The sequence below is a fragment of the Natrix helvetica genome, assembly GCF_964273705.1.
Source record: "Natrix helvetica genome assembly, chromosome: 7".
Classification (NCBI taxonomy): Eukaryota; Metazoa; Chordata; class Lepidosauria; order Squamata; family Natricidae; genus Natrix; species Natrix helvetica.
The window spans coordinates 37133465-37150464 of NC_138558.1; the positions used below are offsets into that span (position 1 = coordinate 37133465).

Below are 17000 nucleotides of genomic sequence, written 5' to 3' on the forward strand. Positions count from 1 at the left end.
TGAAGGAAGAAAGCCTGCAAGAGAGAACTTGACTGAAGGAGGACCTTTCACCTTAGTTAATGCAACCATTGCGAAGGTTTTCCAGTATTCATCCACATTTCACATTAACTATATTTTTTTTGGAATTTTGATATTACCCATCTAAAAAAAATTAGATTTACAAAAAAAAAAGCAACTAATTGCACCTCAGAGGCTAATACAATACAATAATACAATAGTAGAGTTGGAAGGGACCTTGGAGGTCTTCTAGTCCAACCCCCTGCCTAGGCAGGAAACCCTATACCGTTTCAGACAAATAGCTATCCAACATCTTAAAGACTTCCAGTGTTGGGGCATTCACAACTTCTGGAGGCAAGCTGTTCCACTGATTAATTGTTCTCACTGTCAGGAAATTTCTCCTCAGTTCTAAGTTGCTTCTCTCCTTGATTAGTTTCCACCCATTGCTTCTTGTTCTACCCTCAGGTGCTTTGGAGAATAGTTTGACTCCCTCTTCTTTGTGGCAACCTCTGAGATATTGGAACAATGCTATCATGTCTCCCCTAGTCCTTCTTTCTCTTAAGCTAAACATACCCAGTTCCTGGTCCATAATATTTGATTTGCTGCCAAAATCAGGCTTTGCATCACCATTTCCTTCTTGTGGAATAGGGACCCTAAATATATATACCAGGATAAGCACATTGTATTCAGAATAAATGGTCCAAAGGTAATGAGGAGCTGAGCCATATAAGGCTTATAGGTTAAAAATAACACTTTGAAGTAGACCTGGAAGCTTTTGGCAACCAATGCAGCAGCTCTAGGTTTATATTAGCAAAGTATCTCTCACCTGCCAGCATCCATACCATTGCCTTCTAAATGAGCATTTTTTGAATTATCTTCAAAGGTAGCCCCAAGGAACGTGCATTACAATTATCGTTTGGCAATAAATACAGGAAGAATTTGCTGGATCACAAAAAGATATCACTGGTACACCAACTGAAGCTGCTTACTGCTCAAGTGGAAGTCATAAAGGATTAGTGAGGTTCCTTATTCTGAAAATGGGTTAGCATATAGTACCTCTTAGTTTTACATCTGACCACTCATATTTGTTTTCCATCTCTCAATGATTGAAAAATATTCCAAGGATCAAGTTGGACAAGATGCTGTTCATTAAATTAGGAATAAATTTATATTTTGTTTCTGCAGTCTCAATTGACTTGTTGCTTTATTGGCATTGCAATAAAGTCTCTAATTTACATAAGACATTAATTTTCCAATAGAAATTCTAAGCATGAAAACTTTCCTGAATTTGGACGGTAGTGAGAAAAATCAGAGTCCAGATTTAAAAATCCTGTAAAAAGCCTACCTTGGCTGGTCTACATATCATACTGAACATATTGTATGCAGCCTTTGGCTTAGTCACTGTAGTTGATTTATGACTTCATGCCCTAAATCAAGCCATGATTGTTATTTATAACGTTCATCTAGTTTGGTCCTTACTTTCAAAAATCTAGTGCTAAGTATAGTTCTCTAATGTATGTTTATATGTTCAAGAAATTATTGATATGAATATGTGACTGATAGTGCTTTATATTTTAGTATAATTAAAAAGCATGTCTTTAACTATCAGGAACATAATGAACCCATAAAAAGATATATTTGAGTTAAAAATTAAATGAAAAGAATTACATTATATCCAAGACTATTTGAAGAATATTCCTTTATTGTAAAAAAAGTCATATAACATTGTCTGCAATGTACTAGGAAACATTTAGTTTTACTTTATAACAAGTATTTTCTAAAGATAAATATAACTTCTTTTTGTATCACAAAGTACTATATCCATTTAATGTAAGGTAAACTACGTCCCCTAAGAATTTGCATATAAATTTTCTGCAAGACTTAAGGAATCCATTTGTTAAGGCCACCAGATCAAGACTGCATAATGTGGACAATCACTAGACGACAGTAGAAACTAAAATTTCTTTTCTCTGTCTCTGATAAAATCATTGTAATCATCTGAAGTTTTGAACCTTAGTTTTGGTATCCACATATTTTGATCTTAAACCCCATATCAAATTGAAATAAAATAGTTCCCTACCTCTGACATAATATGCAAGCTTTACATTGTATTCTTTAAATGAAGTCCAAAAAGGTGCATACATAATAGAAATCTCTATTTTAACTGCATGAGTGAGATTCTTTGCAAGGCCTAAAGGTGCATCTTCCAAGGATATAGATTTAAGGGGAAAATGTGGTTGTGTATAGATCTTGATCATTGATTCTATAGGTAATATTTACATATAATTTTTAATTAATATATAATACCATAACTCATCCAACTTCCAGTCTTCTGAAAGGAATGACTTTCATAAATAGTGTTATAAATGTGTGATTTTTAAAAAGATTACGTAACTGATTTTAGGGAATATTTTAAAGGGCACCACAAACAAAACCACAATGTAATACTTCTGTGTTTTCTGTGACATGGAAAATGAAAAACTGCAGATACATTTATCTATACAGCTAAGCCAAATGATAACTTAAAAGCCAATTCAACAGCAACTTCTGTGACTGAATCATGAAAACAGACATAAAATTCCCGAGGCTTGGGATCTAGGAAGAGTCTCCTACAGAAAAAACATAATTCAGTGTCAGCAGAGGATTAAAATATATATGAAAAACAATATTTAAACAAGAATTTACTAAAGGATTAAAACAGATTTATCAAAATTAGATACAATTCTAAAAGTCCAGTACAGATTGTTGAAACGTTCAAATATGTAAATTTATGTATGAATTTAACCTTTGCTACATTTTAGTATACAACAGTTTCTACTACCAAATGTTGGATTAGGGAAGAATATAAAAAAACATTGCATGTTCTGAGAATTTGGACAATCAGGTAATAAATATTTAGACTAAATTAAGAAAACAGTATTACTTACCCTACCACCCAGTACATTATAGTGGAATCGGATTTCTTTTGGTCAATACCGCTGTCAGGAGCACACTCAAATAATATACCATGTTCTTTCACTTGATTTAGGTCCAAATTTGCTTTTTGGGATTTTGATCTTCTCCTGGACTTTTTATTCTACAGTAAAGGGCAACAGAATTAATATCTCAATTGGCAGTATGGAGACGTAATAAAAAAGTCACATTTTATATGATAATTCTGAAATATCTGGTGAAAGGGTAGTTTTTACAAGCAGAAATTTGTCTAAGGAAATAGCTTTCTACTCAGTTATATCTATAATGTTGCTTGTAGCAAAAGAATTCTCCTTTGCCCCTTCCCAAAATATAAGGACATACTTCTCTCAGCATAGTTTGTTGAAAAATGGAACGGATGGAAAGACAACAGCGATGGAAGTTCTTGATGAGCTGTGGATGGATAGTTCCACTAAGTTGTGCTACTTCAACATGTGTTGGAGTAATAAAAATTCCATGCATTGTTTCTAAACAAATATAATGAAAGAGGGTATTTTCTGGACCCGAAGTCAACCTTCAACACCAAAAGAAAACAACCAAATAAATCCCTAATAAATAAACATCATCAATAATAAATTACAAAAAGAAAAAGGTGAGGACTTTTGATTTTCAATATAATAGGAAACATATGATAATTCTGTATTTAGTAATATAGTTAATCCATTATAATAGACAATTCTAATGCTGTTCAGATGTCATCTAATATACCATATCCCAGCATTAGCATACTGCATTCAAAAATTGAATATATTATACATCACATATACTTGAAAGTACTTTCTAACTCACCCCAAAGCACTTATTATCAGGAAATAACTGATTTATGTTCTTTAGTAACTAATACAGGTAAGAAATTAATTAACCAGCCTTAATAATCATGGGACCTAGTTTGGTGTAGTGTTTAAGGTATCAGACTAGGAACTATAAGTTCTAATCTCATTTAGGCACAAAGCCAGCTGGGTGACCTTGGACGGTCTGCTGCCAATGCTGCCATGCCCACTCCGGCCTACTGACCCTTGCTTTCCCGTGGCTTGCACAGCGTGTCCGGATCACCTGCCTTCCCATCTCTGCCTCTGCCTGGATGGGTAATCAACTCACCTGTGTTGCAAAGGCTGTGGCTGCTGCCGGACACCGTTGGCCCCCGCACCCTTGCTGCCTCTGGTGCTGGCCACACCCACCCATCTCTGGCTGATGACAACTTTAACTGGGGCATATTTGGGGGGAGTAGGGCTTATATTAGGAGCACGCTAAAATCAATCTGGGGCTTATTTTCTGGTTAGGTTTTATTTTGGGGGAAGAATGGTAGAAGTTATATAATGCTAACAACATGAAACATATATAATATATTTATATATTTAATATGGGAATAGTAAATACTAGAATGTAATCCTATACAATAGGGGATAAATGTTGATAGGATTTTTTTACAGGTTTATCAAGCCCAATCAGCTTTGCATCATGGGGTGGTAGTTCAAACCCAATACTGATACAATAGTAGACTTTTTATTTTAATAAAGGTAATAAAGAACTAAAAAATTGATTAGTTTCAACATATTATTTGAGGCTGAAACCTGCATCGAGGAGTCAATGTCCTATAAGTCAGGGGTCTCCAACCCCCAGGTCGTGACCCACTACTGAGCCATAATCTTTTCAGAACAGGGCTACGGAAACTGCAAGCATGCGCATGTGCACAGCTTTACTTGCGCCTGGAAAGGTTGGAGACATGCTATAAGGAAAGCAAACAAAGAGACTGAAAATGGGTGGAGAACCTATATACCTTACTGATTCAGATTCCTGAGACTCAGGGATAATGGGCCTGTATTTCAGGATCACGTCTTAATTTTGTTATATCTTTGAAAATCTCAACAACTGACAAGTACAGTAAATTCAGTACTTCCCTCCTAAATCCAAATCTCTACCACCCATACAAAGAGGACAGTGACTTTAGAGTTCTAAAATATTTAGAGCTTCTATTAGCCAGCAGACCTATCCATAAGGATCACTATTTAGCTGCTTTTCATTCTATTACAGTGTAAATTTATATCTTGCTTCAGCACTGAAATATAGGCTGATATCTGTAGGAGAAAATACTTTCAAAAAGTCCTTATGCAGCACCAATGTTCAACATGATTTGAGGACTTGTTTGTGAAAATGCACACAGTACATTTATAAATAATACAACTGAGATTTTAGCATTAAGCTTAAACATTCCATCTATCCATCCATCTATTTATTCTATCTATTTATTCTATCTATTTATTCTATCTATTTATTCTATCTATCTATCTATCTATCTATCTATCTATCTATCTATCTATCTGTCATCAATCAATCAATCACATTTATATAGATAGTCTTGGACTACATACAAGTAGTCCTAGACTTAAGACCACAATTGAGCCCAAAATTTCTGTTTCTGAGACAGTTGTTAAATGACTTTTGCCCCAACATTTTACAACCTTCCTTGCCACAGTTGTTAATTGAATCACTACAGATGTTAAGTTAATAATATGATTATTAAAATAATCTGGCTTCCACATTGACTTTGCTTGTCAGAAGGTCGCAAAATTCTGATGACCTTACTCCAAGACACTGCAACCATCATAAATATGAACCAATTGCCAAGCGCCTGAATTTTGATCACATGATTGTGGGATGCTAAATGGTAGTAAGTGATCATAAGTCACTTTTTTTTAGTGCTGTTGTAAAAATCACTAAAAGAAAGGCTGTAAGTTGAGGACTACTTATATATCACGACAAAACTTAATATATTCTGTGTATGTTTGTTTTTTATTAACACTATGCTGAACATTGTGTAATTTCAGTAATTATCCATTCAAAAATAATCCTTTGTTTGAAAATACTTCATTTTTTAAAAAAGGATTAAAAAAAACTGCAACGAAATGTTATTTTTGATGTGTCCATCTGCACATTATCTAGGAAAATATTAATGTACTCAGATTTTATAAATACTATAAATTAGCTATAAATAAAAATTCTTACTTCATAGCATTATATAATTCAGCTTCCTTATCTGAGACATTCTTTTTCAGGGTTCCAAAAGTAAATGGGTTTGGAAGAACAGGCTTCTTTTTAGTGATCTGAGAAATAAAAAAGAACAGCCTCATAGTAAGAGAGTAAGCAAGTCCCAGAATTTACAGATGGCAAATGGCTGTATTTTCAAAATATATTAAGCCGTTAGAGAATTTGTATGTTTTGTGAACAATGCTGAATTGTTGTGTTAATGGACATGTCATGCTAGCTAGGAAAAAGTACTGTTTTTATTGCAAACTAACACTTTAACAAAGATGTTATTTATTAAATGATTTGTATTTGAGAAATATACAGATGTCACCCGAAGTCTTAAACTGTACGAATAATAAATTATGCTGAGTGCATTCAACTTTTATTTAGTACTTAAGTTTGGAATAAAAAAAGCTCATTCTTGTGGAAGAAAGGACCACAATAGGAACTGACTTGAGTATGGAAAGAAATAGCAATAAATAACGGCCCAATTTTGCAATGGTCATAGTCAGTTCATTCTAGAAACAGAATTACAGTTATATAAAAGTCTTTGATATAGCTGTGTATATACAATTAGTACTGTCTCCTACAGATTAATTTTTGACAAGTCATATTTGCTCTAGGTCAGTGGTTCCCAACCTTTTTTTGCCATGCCCCACCTAAGCATCTCTAAAATCCTGATGGCCTCCTTGTGACCTATAATTCTTACTTTACTCAAAAAATGAACTCTAGTCACACGGAGAAAGCCTATAAGGCCATTAACTTGGTTTAAACAAGGTTTAAATTCCCCCCCCCCCCCCGGTAGGGTGTGGGGCCCACATTGGGAACCACTGCTCTAGGTTGTACATAATAGATGGGGAAGTATAAAATTTTAATGAAGCAGAAAAATACTGAAAAGATACAACATGGACATGAACAATTTTCTCTTCTTATTAAGTATCCCTGCAACTTGTTTTATATAAATAAAGTAAAATTACACTACTTGTGGACATTATTAAATGCAGCAGCACCTTAAACAGACCATTATTTAAATAACAAATAAATCCACTAAGATTTTTCAATTGTATATGGTATATGGATTGAATTCCATTTCTTCCTTCAGGGGTGTACAGGACAGGACAGTGCTTATTCCTCGAGGGACTTAGCATATGTGTCCTCAAGACAAGAGTTAACAGAACTCACTTTTTTGTTTGCTGGAGAAGGTACAGTACTTGACATATAATGCAGTTTGCTGAGAACAGACAAATTAGAAAAGCTGTCCAATTTGTCAGACGATGAAGGGAAGAATCCATCTATGCAACACACCAATGGAGCCGATGCTGTCTCTAATCTCTCATCAATGCTAAGATCTATTCCATCCAGCTGAAGGATAGTTGATTTCACCTGGTCAACATATATGCAATCTGGTCCAGGATTTCCAATAGCTTTGGAAGAACAACCTCCTGCTTCCAGCAATACACTCAGTATAAAATGCTTCTAAAAAAAAGGGAAAAATATATTTCTGCTAGTGCATTTATTATACATACATACTTATATACATACTGAGAGATCGATTGCGCATAATAGGTTACATAAAATAAGTAAATTCTAAAACTAACAATCAGCACTCACAAAAACCCTTGAGAGAAAGAAAATTTTAAAAAATTAGTTTGGGGGTAAAAGAACTTTTTCTTGTTTTGTAATCTAAAGACAAATGAAATGGTCTATAACATTAATATAAATAAACTATATAAATACACTTCTTCTGTACTAGAATATGGAATGCATTTGTGCTCGTGGGAATAGCTGATAAGCCCTCCCCTGTCAAGCTTATGCAGGTGTTTAGTATATAGATGTAGTAACCATAACAAGGAGCAGCAATTTGTTTCTTATGCGAAGCAGTCGCTAAATGAAACCAAATTGTGCTTATGTTTTAATTCAGCTTCCCTTTGCTTTATAGTCCTGAGAAGTTTAGAAATGCAACAATTGGTCACAGTATTATTTTATCATCTGGATGGATGGCAACCGACTAAAACTCAACCCTTCCAAGACGGAGTGGCTGTGGCTTCCGGCCTCCCGGTTCAACCAGGTGCTTCCATCTCTGGCCATTGGGGGCGTGCAACTAGCCCCCATGGAACAGGTGCGCAATTTGGGCGTCCTCCTAGATGCCCGGCTGTCCATGGATGACCATGTAACAGCCGTGGCTAGGGGGGCGTTCCATCAGGTCCGCCTGATGCGCCAATTGCGCCCCTTATTGGACCGGGATGCCCTACGCACAGTCACCCATGCGCTAGTGACGTCTCGCCTGGACTACTGCAATGCTCTCTACATGGGGCTTCCCTTGAGATGCACTCGGAGACTACAGTTGGTCCAGAACGCGGCCGCGCGGGTGATTATGGGGAGGTCTAGATACTCCCCTGTAACACCTCTCCTGCGCGAGCTGCACTGGCTTCCTGTGGTCTACCGAGTGCGTTTCAAGGTTTTGATTATGATCTTTAAAGCGCTTCATGGCAGAGGACCTAGTTACATGCAGGATCGCATCCTGCCCCACACATCCCTACGACCAATTCGCTCACACAGAGAGGGACTTCTCCGGGTGCCGTCCGCCAAACAGTGTCGGGGGGCGACATCCAGGAGCAGAGCCTTCTCTGTGATGGGCCCAGCCCTGTGGAATGACCTCCCCCGTGACATCAGGATTATTTCCGATCTCCGCTCCTTCCGTGTACAGTTGAAGACCCACCTCTTTCAATCATCCGGCCTGGCTCAACCGTAATCTTCTCATATTCCTCCTGACTGTCTTTTTTAAATTTTAAATTTTTATTGTATATTGGATTTTTTATTTGTTAATGGTTTTAATTTGTCTTAATGTTTTAATCTATTACCTCCTCCGTGCATGTATGTCTTTTGTATATATGTATGTTTATATATGTCTTGGTGTACGCCGCCCCGAGTCCTGCCCGGAAAGGGAGCGGCTAATAAATCCAAATTTATTATTATTATTATTATCATCATAATTGTGAATAGTTGCTAAATGAAGCAGTTGCTAAACAAGGTCAACCTAGATACTTGAAGCAACATGAATAGACAAGAAATGCTAATTTTCACTACTGATGTACAAAGTATTTGATGGGTATATCACAATATGTCCTGGTATAAGCAAAGAATCCCTCCTTGAAGTAAGAAAACAGTTACATTTCTCCTGCAACACATTTTAAAGGCTTTTTCCAGTTCTTGAATCAGTTTAAAAAAAAATGTACATGTAGTCCTTGCTTAACAACTGTCCTTTGTAGTGACCACCCGAAGTTATGACAGTGCTGAAAAAATAACTTTATGACCGGCCCTTGCACTTATGACCACTGCAGCATCTTTGCAGTTATAGGACCAATATTTTGGCACTTTGCAACTGGCAGGCATTTAGGAGCATCACAGCATCCCATGGTGACATGATCGCCATTTGCATAGTTCACAGTTGGCTTCCCCAAAAAGGTTCAATGGAGTAACTGGCAGTACAATTGCAAGTTGTAGTTACAGGATCTCTCACTTAATGCCCATTTCACTTAGCAATGGAGTTCCAATTGTGGTCATTAAGTAAGATTACCTGTACATGCAAAGCTACTTCACTCATAGGCAGAGTAAAGAGTTGTCTGTGCATGTGCTCATGGAGGACCCATCAGAAAAGCTATAATGAGTCTTCTAGAGGACATAAATGCCTTAATGACTCCAGGAATGGTACTCTTGCTTGCCTTTGAAATTCTCTGCATCCCTTTGAAATGCTTTGCACAGCATTACGTAGACACTTGATAATCAAGTTTGGCACATGATTATATAGATAGAAATTTACCATGTTCTCACTATAAGGTGCATTGCATCAATTAGGAATAGCAAAGCCCAGAGAAGCAATGTTCATGCTATAAAAACCTACCAAGCCAACAATGAGTAAGAAGTATCTTGCTAAGGGTTCTTGGAATCCTTCATATGAAGTTGGAGAACCCTGAAGATGATGTTGTGGAAATACTTCTCGCCATATTACTAACTGACCAATTCGCTGTTCTGCTGCTAAGGGCAAAAGGCAATAATGCCTGCTGTATAATGCAATATCAATAAGATCCTCCTTTGGCAAGTGGCTACTAATTAAATATCCCTAAAATAAAAACACAGACAATACATTATTATACAGCCATGCAGTAGTTTTTTTTAGAACTTCTTATGTTGTAAACTTTACATTAGTTCTTTTTTTAAAAAAAAAATCCAAGTACTACATATTGGTACAAAACTCAGTCCAAACCAATTGAGTCATAACAAATTTAAATTAAGCACTGTCATTTTTACTGATAATGGTAAATTTATTTGATCCTAATATATAACTGCCTACCATCTTCAGGTGAATTGAGTTGACAAATTAAAAATTATTATTCTGTATAGAAATCTCAGAAAGGCAATAGGTTTGACAGTAGATACATAGAATAAGACACCCAAACCCACCTGTGTCTTATTATAGTTATTGTGACTTAAAAATCTTTTTTTCCTCGATTAACATCTTATATATTAAATTTGGCTTTTTTGTTTGAATATAATCAATTTACCAGAAAGCAGAAAAGTTTGCAAAAGCTTACCTTATAGAAGAGACATGAGCCTAAAAATGTATACTGTCGTCTCACATCATAGTAATCTTCAGACTGTAAAAAGAAAGACAATAAATTTTGGATTTTAGCTCATCCAATATGTAGTTTTAGAATATTTAAGAATAGAATACTTCTAATTTTGCCTTATTTACTTGACCAGCAGGATATATAATTTGACACAGAATATGGTGCAGTATATTCCAGAGAAGACACCAAATGAACAGATACAGTGAACATGACTAGGACAGAGTCTGGAGTGTTTATCTGTAAACTTGTATAACTTTGAAAAAACTTGAGGAAGTAGAATGCACTTCAGGATTGTGAGCTCAGCCACCTGTTATAAGATCCAGGTCCTGTTCTGGGTCTATGTGGTGACATCTACTTCTTTAAAGGATGGCATTATCAAACAGGCTATAATGTGACCCTTCCTTAAGAAGTGATTGATTGCTAGACCCAATGATTTTGGAGAATTTCTTTTTGGTCTCCGACCTTTTTAGTTGATCTTAGAAGTAATTCATTATCTGAACCACTTTACTCACATTTCAGACCGGGTCACCCAGTGGAGTGGAGACAGGAAATGGTTGTGCTTGTGAATGACCTGGACCAGAGCCAAGATGAGGATATTATGTCCATTTTTATACTCCTTAATTTCTCAGTGGCTTTCTATACTGTTGATCAGTATTGAGGACACTATTTTGTGATGATCGATGAGGAGGCGAAATTGTGTCTTTAGCCCCTCACTTGTAGGGTGCAACAAGTCTTGATGCTCTCATCTCTTTTGTTTACCATTTACAATACAATAGCAGAGTTGAAAGGAACCTTGGAGGTCTTCTAGTCCAACCCCCTGCCTAGGCAGAAACCCTATACCGTTTCAGACAAATGGCTATCCAACATCTTCTTAAAGACTTCCAGTGTTGGGGCATTCACAACTTCTGGAGGCAAGCTGTTCCACTGATTAATTGTTCTAACTGTCAGGAAATTTCTCTTCAGTTCTAAGTTGCTTCTCTCCTTGAATAGTTTCCACCCATTGCTTCTTGTTCTACACTAAGGTGCCTTGGAGAATAGTTTGACTTCCTCTTCTTTGTGGCAACCCCTGAGATATTGGAACACTGCTATCATTTCTCCCCTAGCCCTTCTTTTTATTAAACTAGACATACCCAGTTCCTGCAACTGTTCTTCATATATTTTAGTCTCCAGTCCCCTAATCATCTTTGTTGCTCTTCCCTGCACTCTTTCTAGAGTCTCTACATCTTTTCTACATCATGGCAACCAAAACTGAATGCAGTATTCCAAGTGTGGCCTTACCAAGGCATTATAAAGTGGTATTAACATTTCACGTGATCTTGATTCTATCCTGTTTATGTAGCCTAGAACTGTGTTGTCTTTTTTGGCAGCTGCTGCACACTGCTGGCTCATATTTAAATGGTTGTCCACTAGGACTCCAAGATCCCTCTCACAGTTACTACTATTGAGCAAGGTACCACCTATACTGTACCTGTGCGTTTTGTTTTTCTTGCCTAAATGTAGAACCTTCCTCTTTTCACCATTGAATTTCATTTTATTAGATAGTGCCCAATGTTACATGAACCGGGGGATTACATGAACCGGGGGATTAAAATGAATTTATCATGATCCTACAATTCAAAATTATACTTATGACTGTTATATAGGCCTAATAGTTGTCACTCCATGTCCTTGTAGTTAATAACAAGATTTGCAAATAGAAATTTCATACATAAATGACCCATTTGTTAGAAATAAATATTGAAATGTTTTTTAAAAAAATCATCTATATTTTTTCAACCAAAACATGAATGAATGGTATTCCATTTTTAAGACAGTCAACCTATTTGGATTATCTCATCTTTTCCTGCAGTATTTCACCTTATTTTTGTTCCCAATTCCTATAGATCCAATTCTTATTAAGCATGCTGTAGTTTGCAGTTCTCCTTATGCTTTATCCCTCCTCTGGAAAAAATAGGAAATGATAGTAAGAAGGAAAAACTACTACGTGGAATTTGCATCTATGAGGAAGAAGATGAGATTTTCTTTTGCGTGGCCCTCTTACTTTTAGTTGATACTCTCTCTTTGAACCACATGACCAAACCAAGAGTAATGAAAAAGAGGAGGATAATGATAGGAGCAGAGACTCCATTGTAGCTTTGATGAGCCACCAGTGATGATATCCCAATTCTGTCTCTTACATGTATAACTGGCATACCACTGAAATCAGCATTTAAAGTAATTTATCTACTAAATAATGAAGAACTGACATAAATGCACAAAACGCCTGATTAAAAACAAAAGGCTTTACCAATTCTGCAAAGTCTGCTGCCTCCAGGTCACTCAGAGCTGCATCAATTTCTACCTAAAATACATAAGCAGAAAACGTTCATATATGTTGATATATGTTTGTGTATTTTGTGTTCTCCTACTCCCTATCTTTTAACAGTATTACTGTGGTTATTTAGTGCTTTATTATTTATTATTTTAATGTGCAGTTTTAATATTTGTAAGCCACCAGAGTCATCTGTGGACATTAATTAATTAAGCAAGCAAGCATGACTTTTGTTCCTGGTTTGAAAAAGCTTCTCAATACTGAACAACATCTTAATATCACAACTACATTTTTCAATCCAGAATAATTAACAAATGACATATCAGCAAGGTGTTGGAAACTACTATAAAATGGATCAAAAGAAAAATATACAGTAATTACACATTGCTTGTTTTTACAGATAAAGCAAAAAAGATTATACTTTTTAGGCCTCCAATGCAATGCTTAATAGAAGACATTCACCCTCATGCTAATGAATTACAAGGCACAAAGCTTCCTTGAAAACGTGACATCGCACCCTCACAATTAGAAAAATCTTTTCACTAAGCCTTTAAACTTTATCTCTATGGAATGTTTTTCACAAATTCTCACATAATACCTTTATTTTACCTAAGAAACAAGAAATCACTTTTATTTATATAACCTAGTAATTATCCCCCAAATGTAAAGATGTCCGTTCTAAAATTTGTCAGAAAGCAGAGGCACTCCTTATAGTCTTAAAAAAACGTAGTTTTTAATCCGATGTTGCAAAAATTCTTAGCCACAGAGCTAGTGGTTATATCATTCATTTCCTCTGTTCTTTTATGTCTACAATTGAAAACAAATGACATTTCCCTATTTTGGGACATCACTTTTTCTGAATTCTTATTATAGATATGTCACAACCTACCATTTTATAATAGAATAAGCCACTTTTCTGGTATGGCCTATTTTTCTTTAAAATCAAAAAATCCACACTTTGAAATGTCATACCACATACCACAACAAATTCACTCAGAAATATATGAGGCCAACATTTAAATAACATTTAAATGTGTAAGGCTTTAAATAACGTTTTATAATTGTCCCAGTCTTGAATTGCTAAAACATCATCTCCTTCAAGAATGAGACCTATATGTTAATTCTAGCAATTTGTCAGTAATTTCTATGTAGAAATACAGTGTGTGTGTGAGAGAGGGGGGGAGGGAGAGAGAGATGGTATCCTATTGCGCCGGCTGGGGGGGATGGGAGTTGGAGGCACCGTTTTGCGGTGGTTCGGCTCCTACCTCTCCGACCGGACGCAATGTGTGTTGGCAGGGGGGCAGAGGTCGACTCTGAAGCCACTCACTTGTGGGGTGCCTCAGGGGTCGGTCCTCTCGCCCCTTCTGTTCAACGCATATGTGAAGCCGCTGGGGGAGATCATCCGTGGTTTTGGGGTGGAGTATCATCTGTACGCTGACGATACGCAGCTGTACATTTCCACCCCAGACCACCCCAACGAGGCTGTCGAGGTGATGACCTGGTGTTTGGAAGCCGTCGGGGTCTGGATGGGGGACAACAGACTCAAGCTCAACCCCTCCAAGACTGAGTGGTTGTGGCTACCGGCACCCCGGTTCAGTCAGTTGATTCCATCGCTGACCATAGGGGGCGAGCAATTGCCCCCTGTGGAACGGGCGCGCAATTTGGGCGTCCTCCTAGATGCCCGGCTGTCAATGGATGACCATGTGGCAGCCGTGGCAAGGGGGGCGTTCCACCAGGTTCGCCTGGTGCGCCAATTGCGCCCCCTACTGGACCGGGATGCCCTACGCACGGTCACTCATGCACTGGTGACGTCTCGGCTGGACTACTGCAAAGCCCTCTACATGGGGCTTCCCTTGGGATGCGCTCGAAGACTGCAGCTAGTCCAGAACGCAGCCACGCGGGCTATTTTTGGGAGTACTAGGTACTCCCACGTAACACCGCTCCTGCGCGAGCTGCACTGGCTGCCTGTGGTCTTTCGGGTGCGTTTCAAGGTGTTAATCACCATCTTTAAAGCGCTCCATGGCTCAGGACCTAGGTACTTGCGGGATCGCATCCTACCACACACTTCCCTGCGACCGATTCACTCTCACAGGGAGGGGCTCCTCCGGGTGCCGTCCACTAGGCAGTGCCAACGGGCGACACCTAGGAGTAGAGCCTTCTCTGTGATGGGCCCAACCCTCTGGAATGACCTCCCCCCCGATATCAAAGGTAAAGGTAAAAGGAGAGAGGAATGCAACAATATAGATTTAAAAACATAAACTTTTGAAACATTTTAGAAGGATCATGTGTGATTCTGTGGAAAAAGCACCTTGATTCTGAATTTGTACTTATTTTGCTGCTGAATGTTAATGTGGATTCTATATAAAGAATCAGAGTAAACAAGCATCACCAATACCTTCTGTTCAATGATATGCATGTTAACCGAGAAATTCCTTTCATAAACAAAGACATGCAACATGGGATAAGCTAGAATGAAAACCTAATTGCCCCTTCAAGTTTGTAATTGATTAAGTACTTTTAGCTGCAGTAACTATTATTTATTTATTTATTTATTTAATTAGATTTCTAGACCGCCCCCTCTCCCCGAAGGGACTCCCCGAACTACAACAAAATCACCCTATAATTGGTGAACAATGTCTCACATCACTATATGAATATTCTGATCTATTCTTTCATAACAAGCTGCTTCAACTCAGTAGTATTTGAGGCTTACTTGCATCAACTTATTCTTTCAGATCTTAAAGAAACATTCCCACTGTGTTCAAGTCTGGGCTTGGCTAATCCAAAACATGTATTTTGTTCTTGTTCATTCATTCTTTTGTGTATTTTCTTGAAGGCATGAGCATGTTGTCTTGTTGCATGACTCACTGGCAGTTCAGGTTCAACTAACAAAGGTTCTAATGTTCTCCTGTATAATTTTCTGATAAAAAGCAGATTGATAATTTCTTCAAAGATCAGAAATAGTTTAGGTCCCAAGGAAGCAAAATATCCCCAAAGTAGGATACTACAAGTTTCATGCTTGACATTAAGATTTTATTATGGAATGCAGTGCTTGCAAGACACAATAATACCGATGTAGGCACAACATTTTTAGGTTTGATTCATCTGTCCATGCGTCATTCTTCCAGAGGACTAGTTCAAGGAGCTATTTTTTAAGCTTAAAAGTAACATTAATATGTTTTTAATGAGCAGTGGCTTCTGCCTTGTAACTATCCCATGAATTTCTGGCTTGTGCTAATATTTAAAAGCTAAATATTCAGAAATACAAACTTCTGAGTACATGCTATTTGGAGCTACAGTTCAGAACATGATCTAGTTAGTATATTATGACTATTTGAATTTACTATGGTAGTTCATCTATATGCTAATTATGCAGACTGAGGGATAAAACAATATTGAGTCAGAATATTTTGGCACATACATGAAAATGTCTATGGGTATTTTGGTAACTTCAATTAGACTAATGTCTGATTTTTAAAAATCTGTAATCGAACTTACTTTAATATTTTGGGGCAGCAACAGCCATCGTACTCCTGGAAAGTTGTATAAAAGTAATGAGCTGTTATCATAGTGGTGAGAATCAGGGTTGGCATTGGAGTTGGCATGCTGAAGAACTTGCCGGAAAAACAGGCTGAAGAAATAATCCAATCGAGAAGTATTTCCTGCCTGACAAAAAGCACTGAACAAGCAAACGAAAAGTTGGAAAAAATGAGAAATATGCTGGTTCTTGATATAATCTGTCTAGCTAGCATAAGATATTTATAACATAATATAGGAAGACTTAAGAAATCAGAAAACAAAACAAAAACAAAAAAGGAGAGAAGTACCAGAAAGGACAGTAGGAAAAAGAAAGGAAGAAAAATTCAGTTGTAATCATTTTTAAAATCAATACAAGTTATTTTAAATTTAATTATTCTCCTATGTGGAATGCTCTGATTACTGTTATTCTGGTAAAAGTACAATCTTCATAAGCTAAATATACTCATATTCTTTTATTAGACAATATTACTTACATGTAATGTAATATGCAATATGTAAATGTAATATGAAAGAATATACATGATTTTCAA

At 36.9% G+C, this 17000-nt stretch overlaps 2 protein-coding genes across 4 annotated transcripts in view; one reads left to right on the forward strand and one right to left on the reverse strand.

The window, feature by feature from the left end:
* The window catches only part of MFSD8 (major facilitator superfamily domain containing 8), a 253501-nt gene that overhangs the window by 97246 nt on the left and 139255 nt on the right, over nt 1-17000 (forward strand). The window lies entirely within an intron of this gene.
* INTU (inturned planar cell polarity protein) overlaps nt 1679-17000 on the reverse strand; it is a 29883-nt gene continuing 14561 nt past the window's right edge. For all 3 annotated transcript variants that reach the window (XM_081959565.1, XM_081959564.1, XM_081959566.1), the window contains exons 8-16: nt 16429-16609; nt 12907-12960; nt 10584-10646; nt 9893-10111; nt 7174-7467; nt 5971-6068; nt 3292-3481; nt 2925-3073; nt 1679-2606 (exon numbers count right to left, since the gene is read on the reverse strand). In XM_081959565.1, coding sequence (XP_081815691.1) covers nt 2495-2606; nt 2925-3073; nt 3292-3481; nt 5971-6068; nt 7174-7467; nt 9893-10111; nt 10584-10646; nt 12907-12960; nt 16429-16609 — 1360 coding nt within the window. In that variant the 3' untranslated portion in view covers nt 1679-2494. The remainder of the gene's footprint in view (nt 2607-2924; nt 3074-3291; nt 3482-5970; nt 6069-7173; nt 7468-9892; nt 10112-10583; nt 10647-12906; nt 12961-16428; nt 16610-17000) is intronic.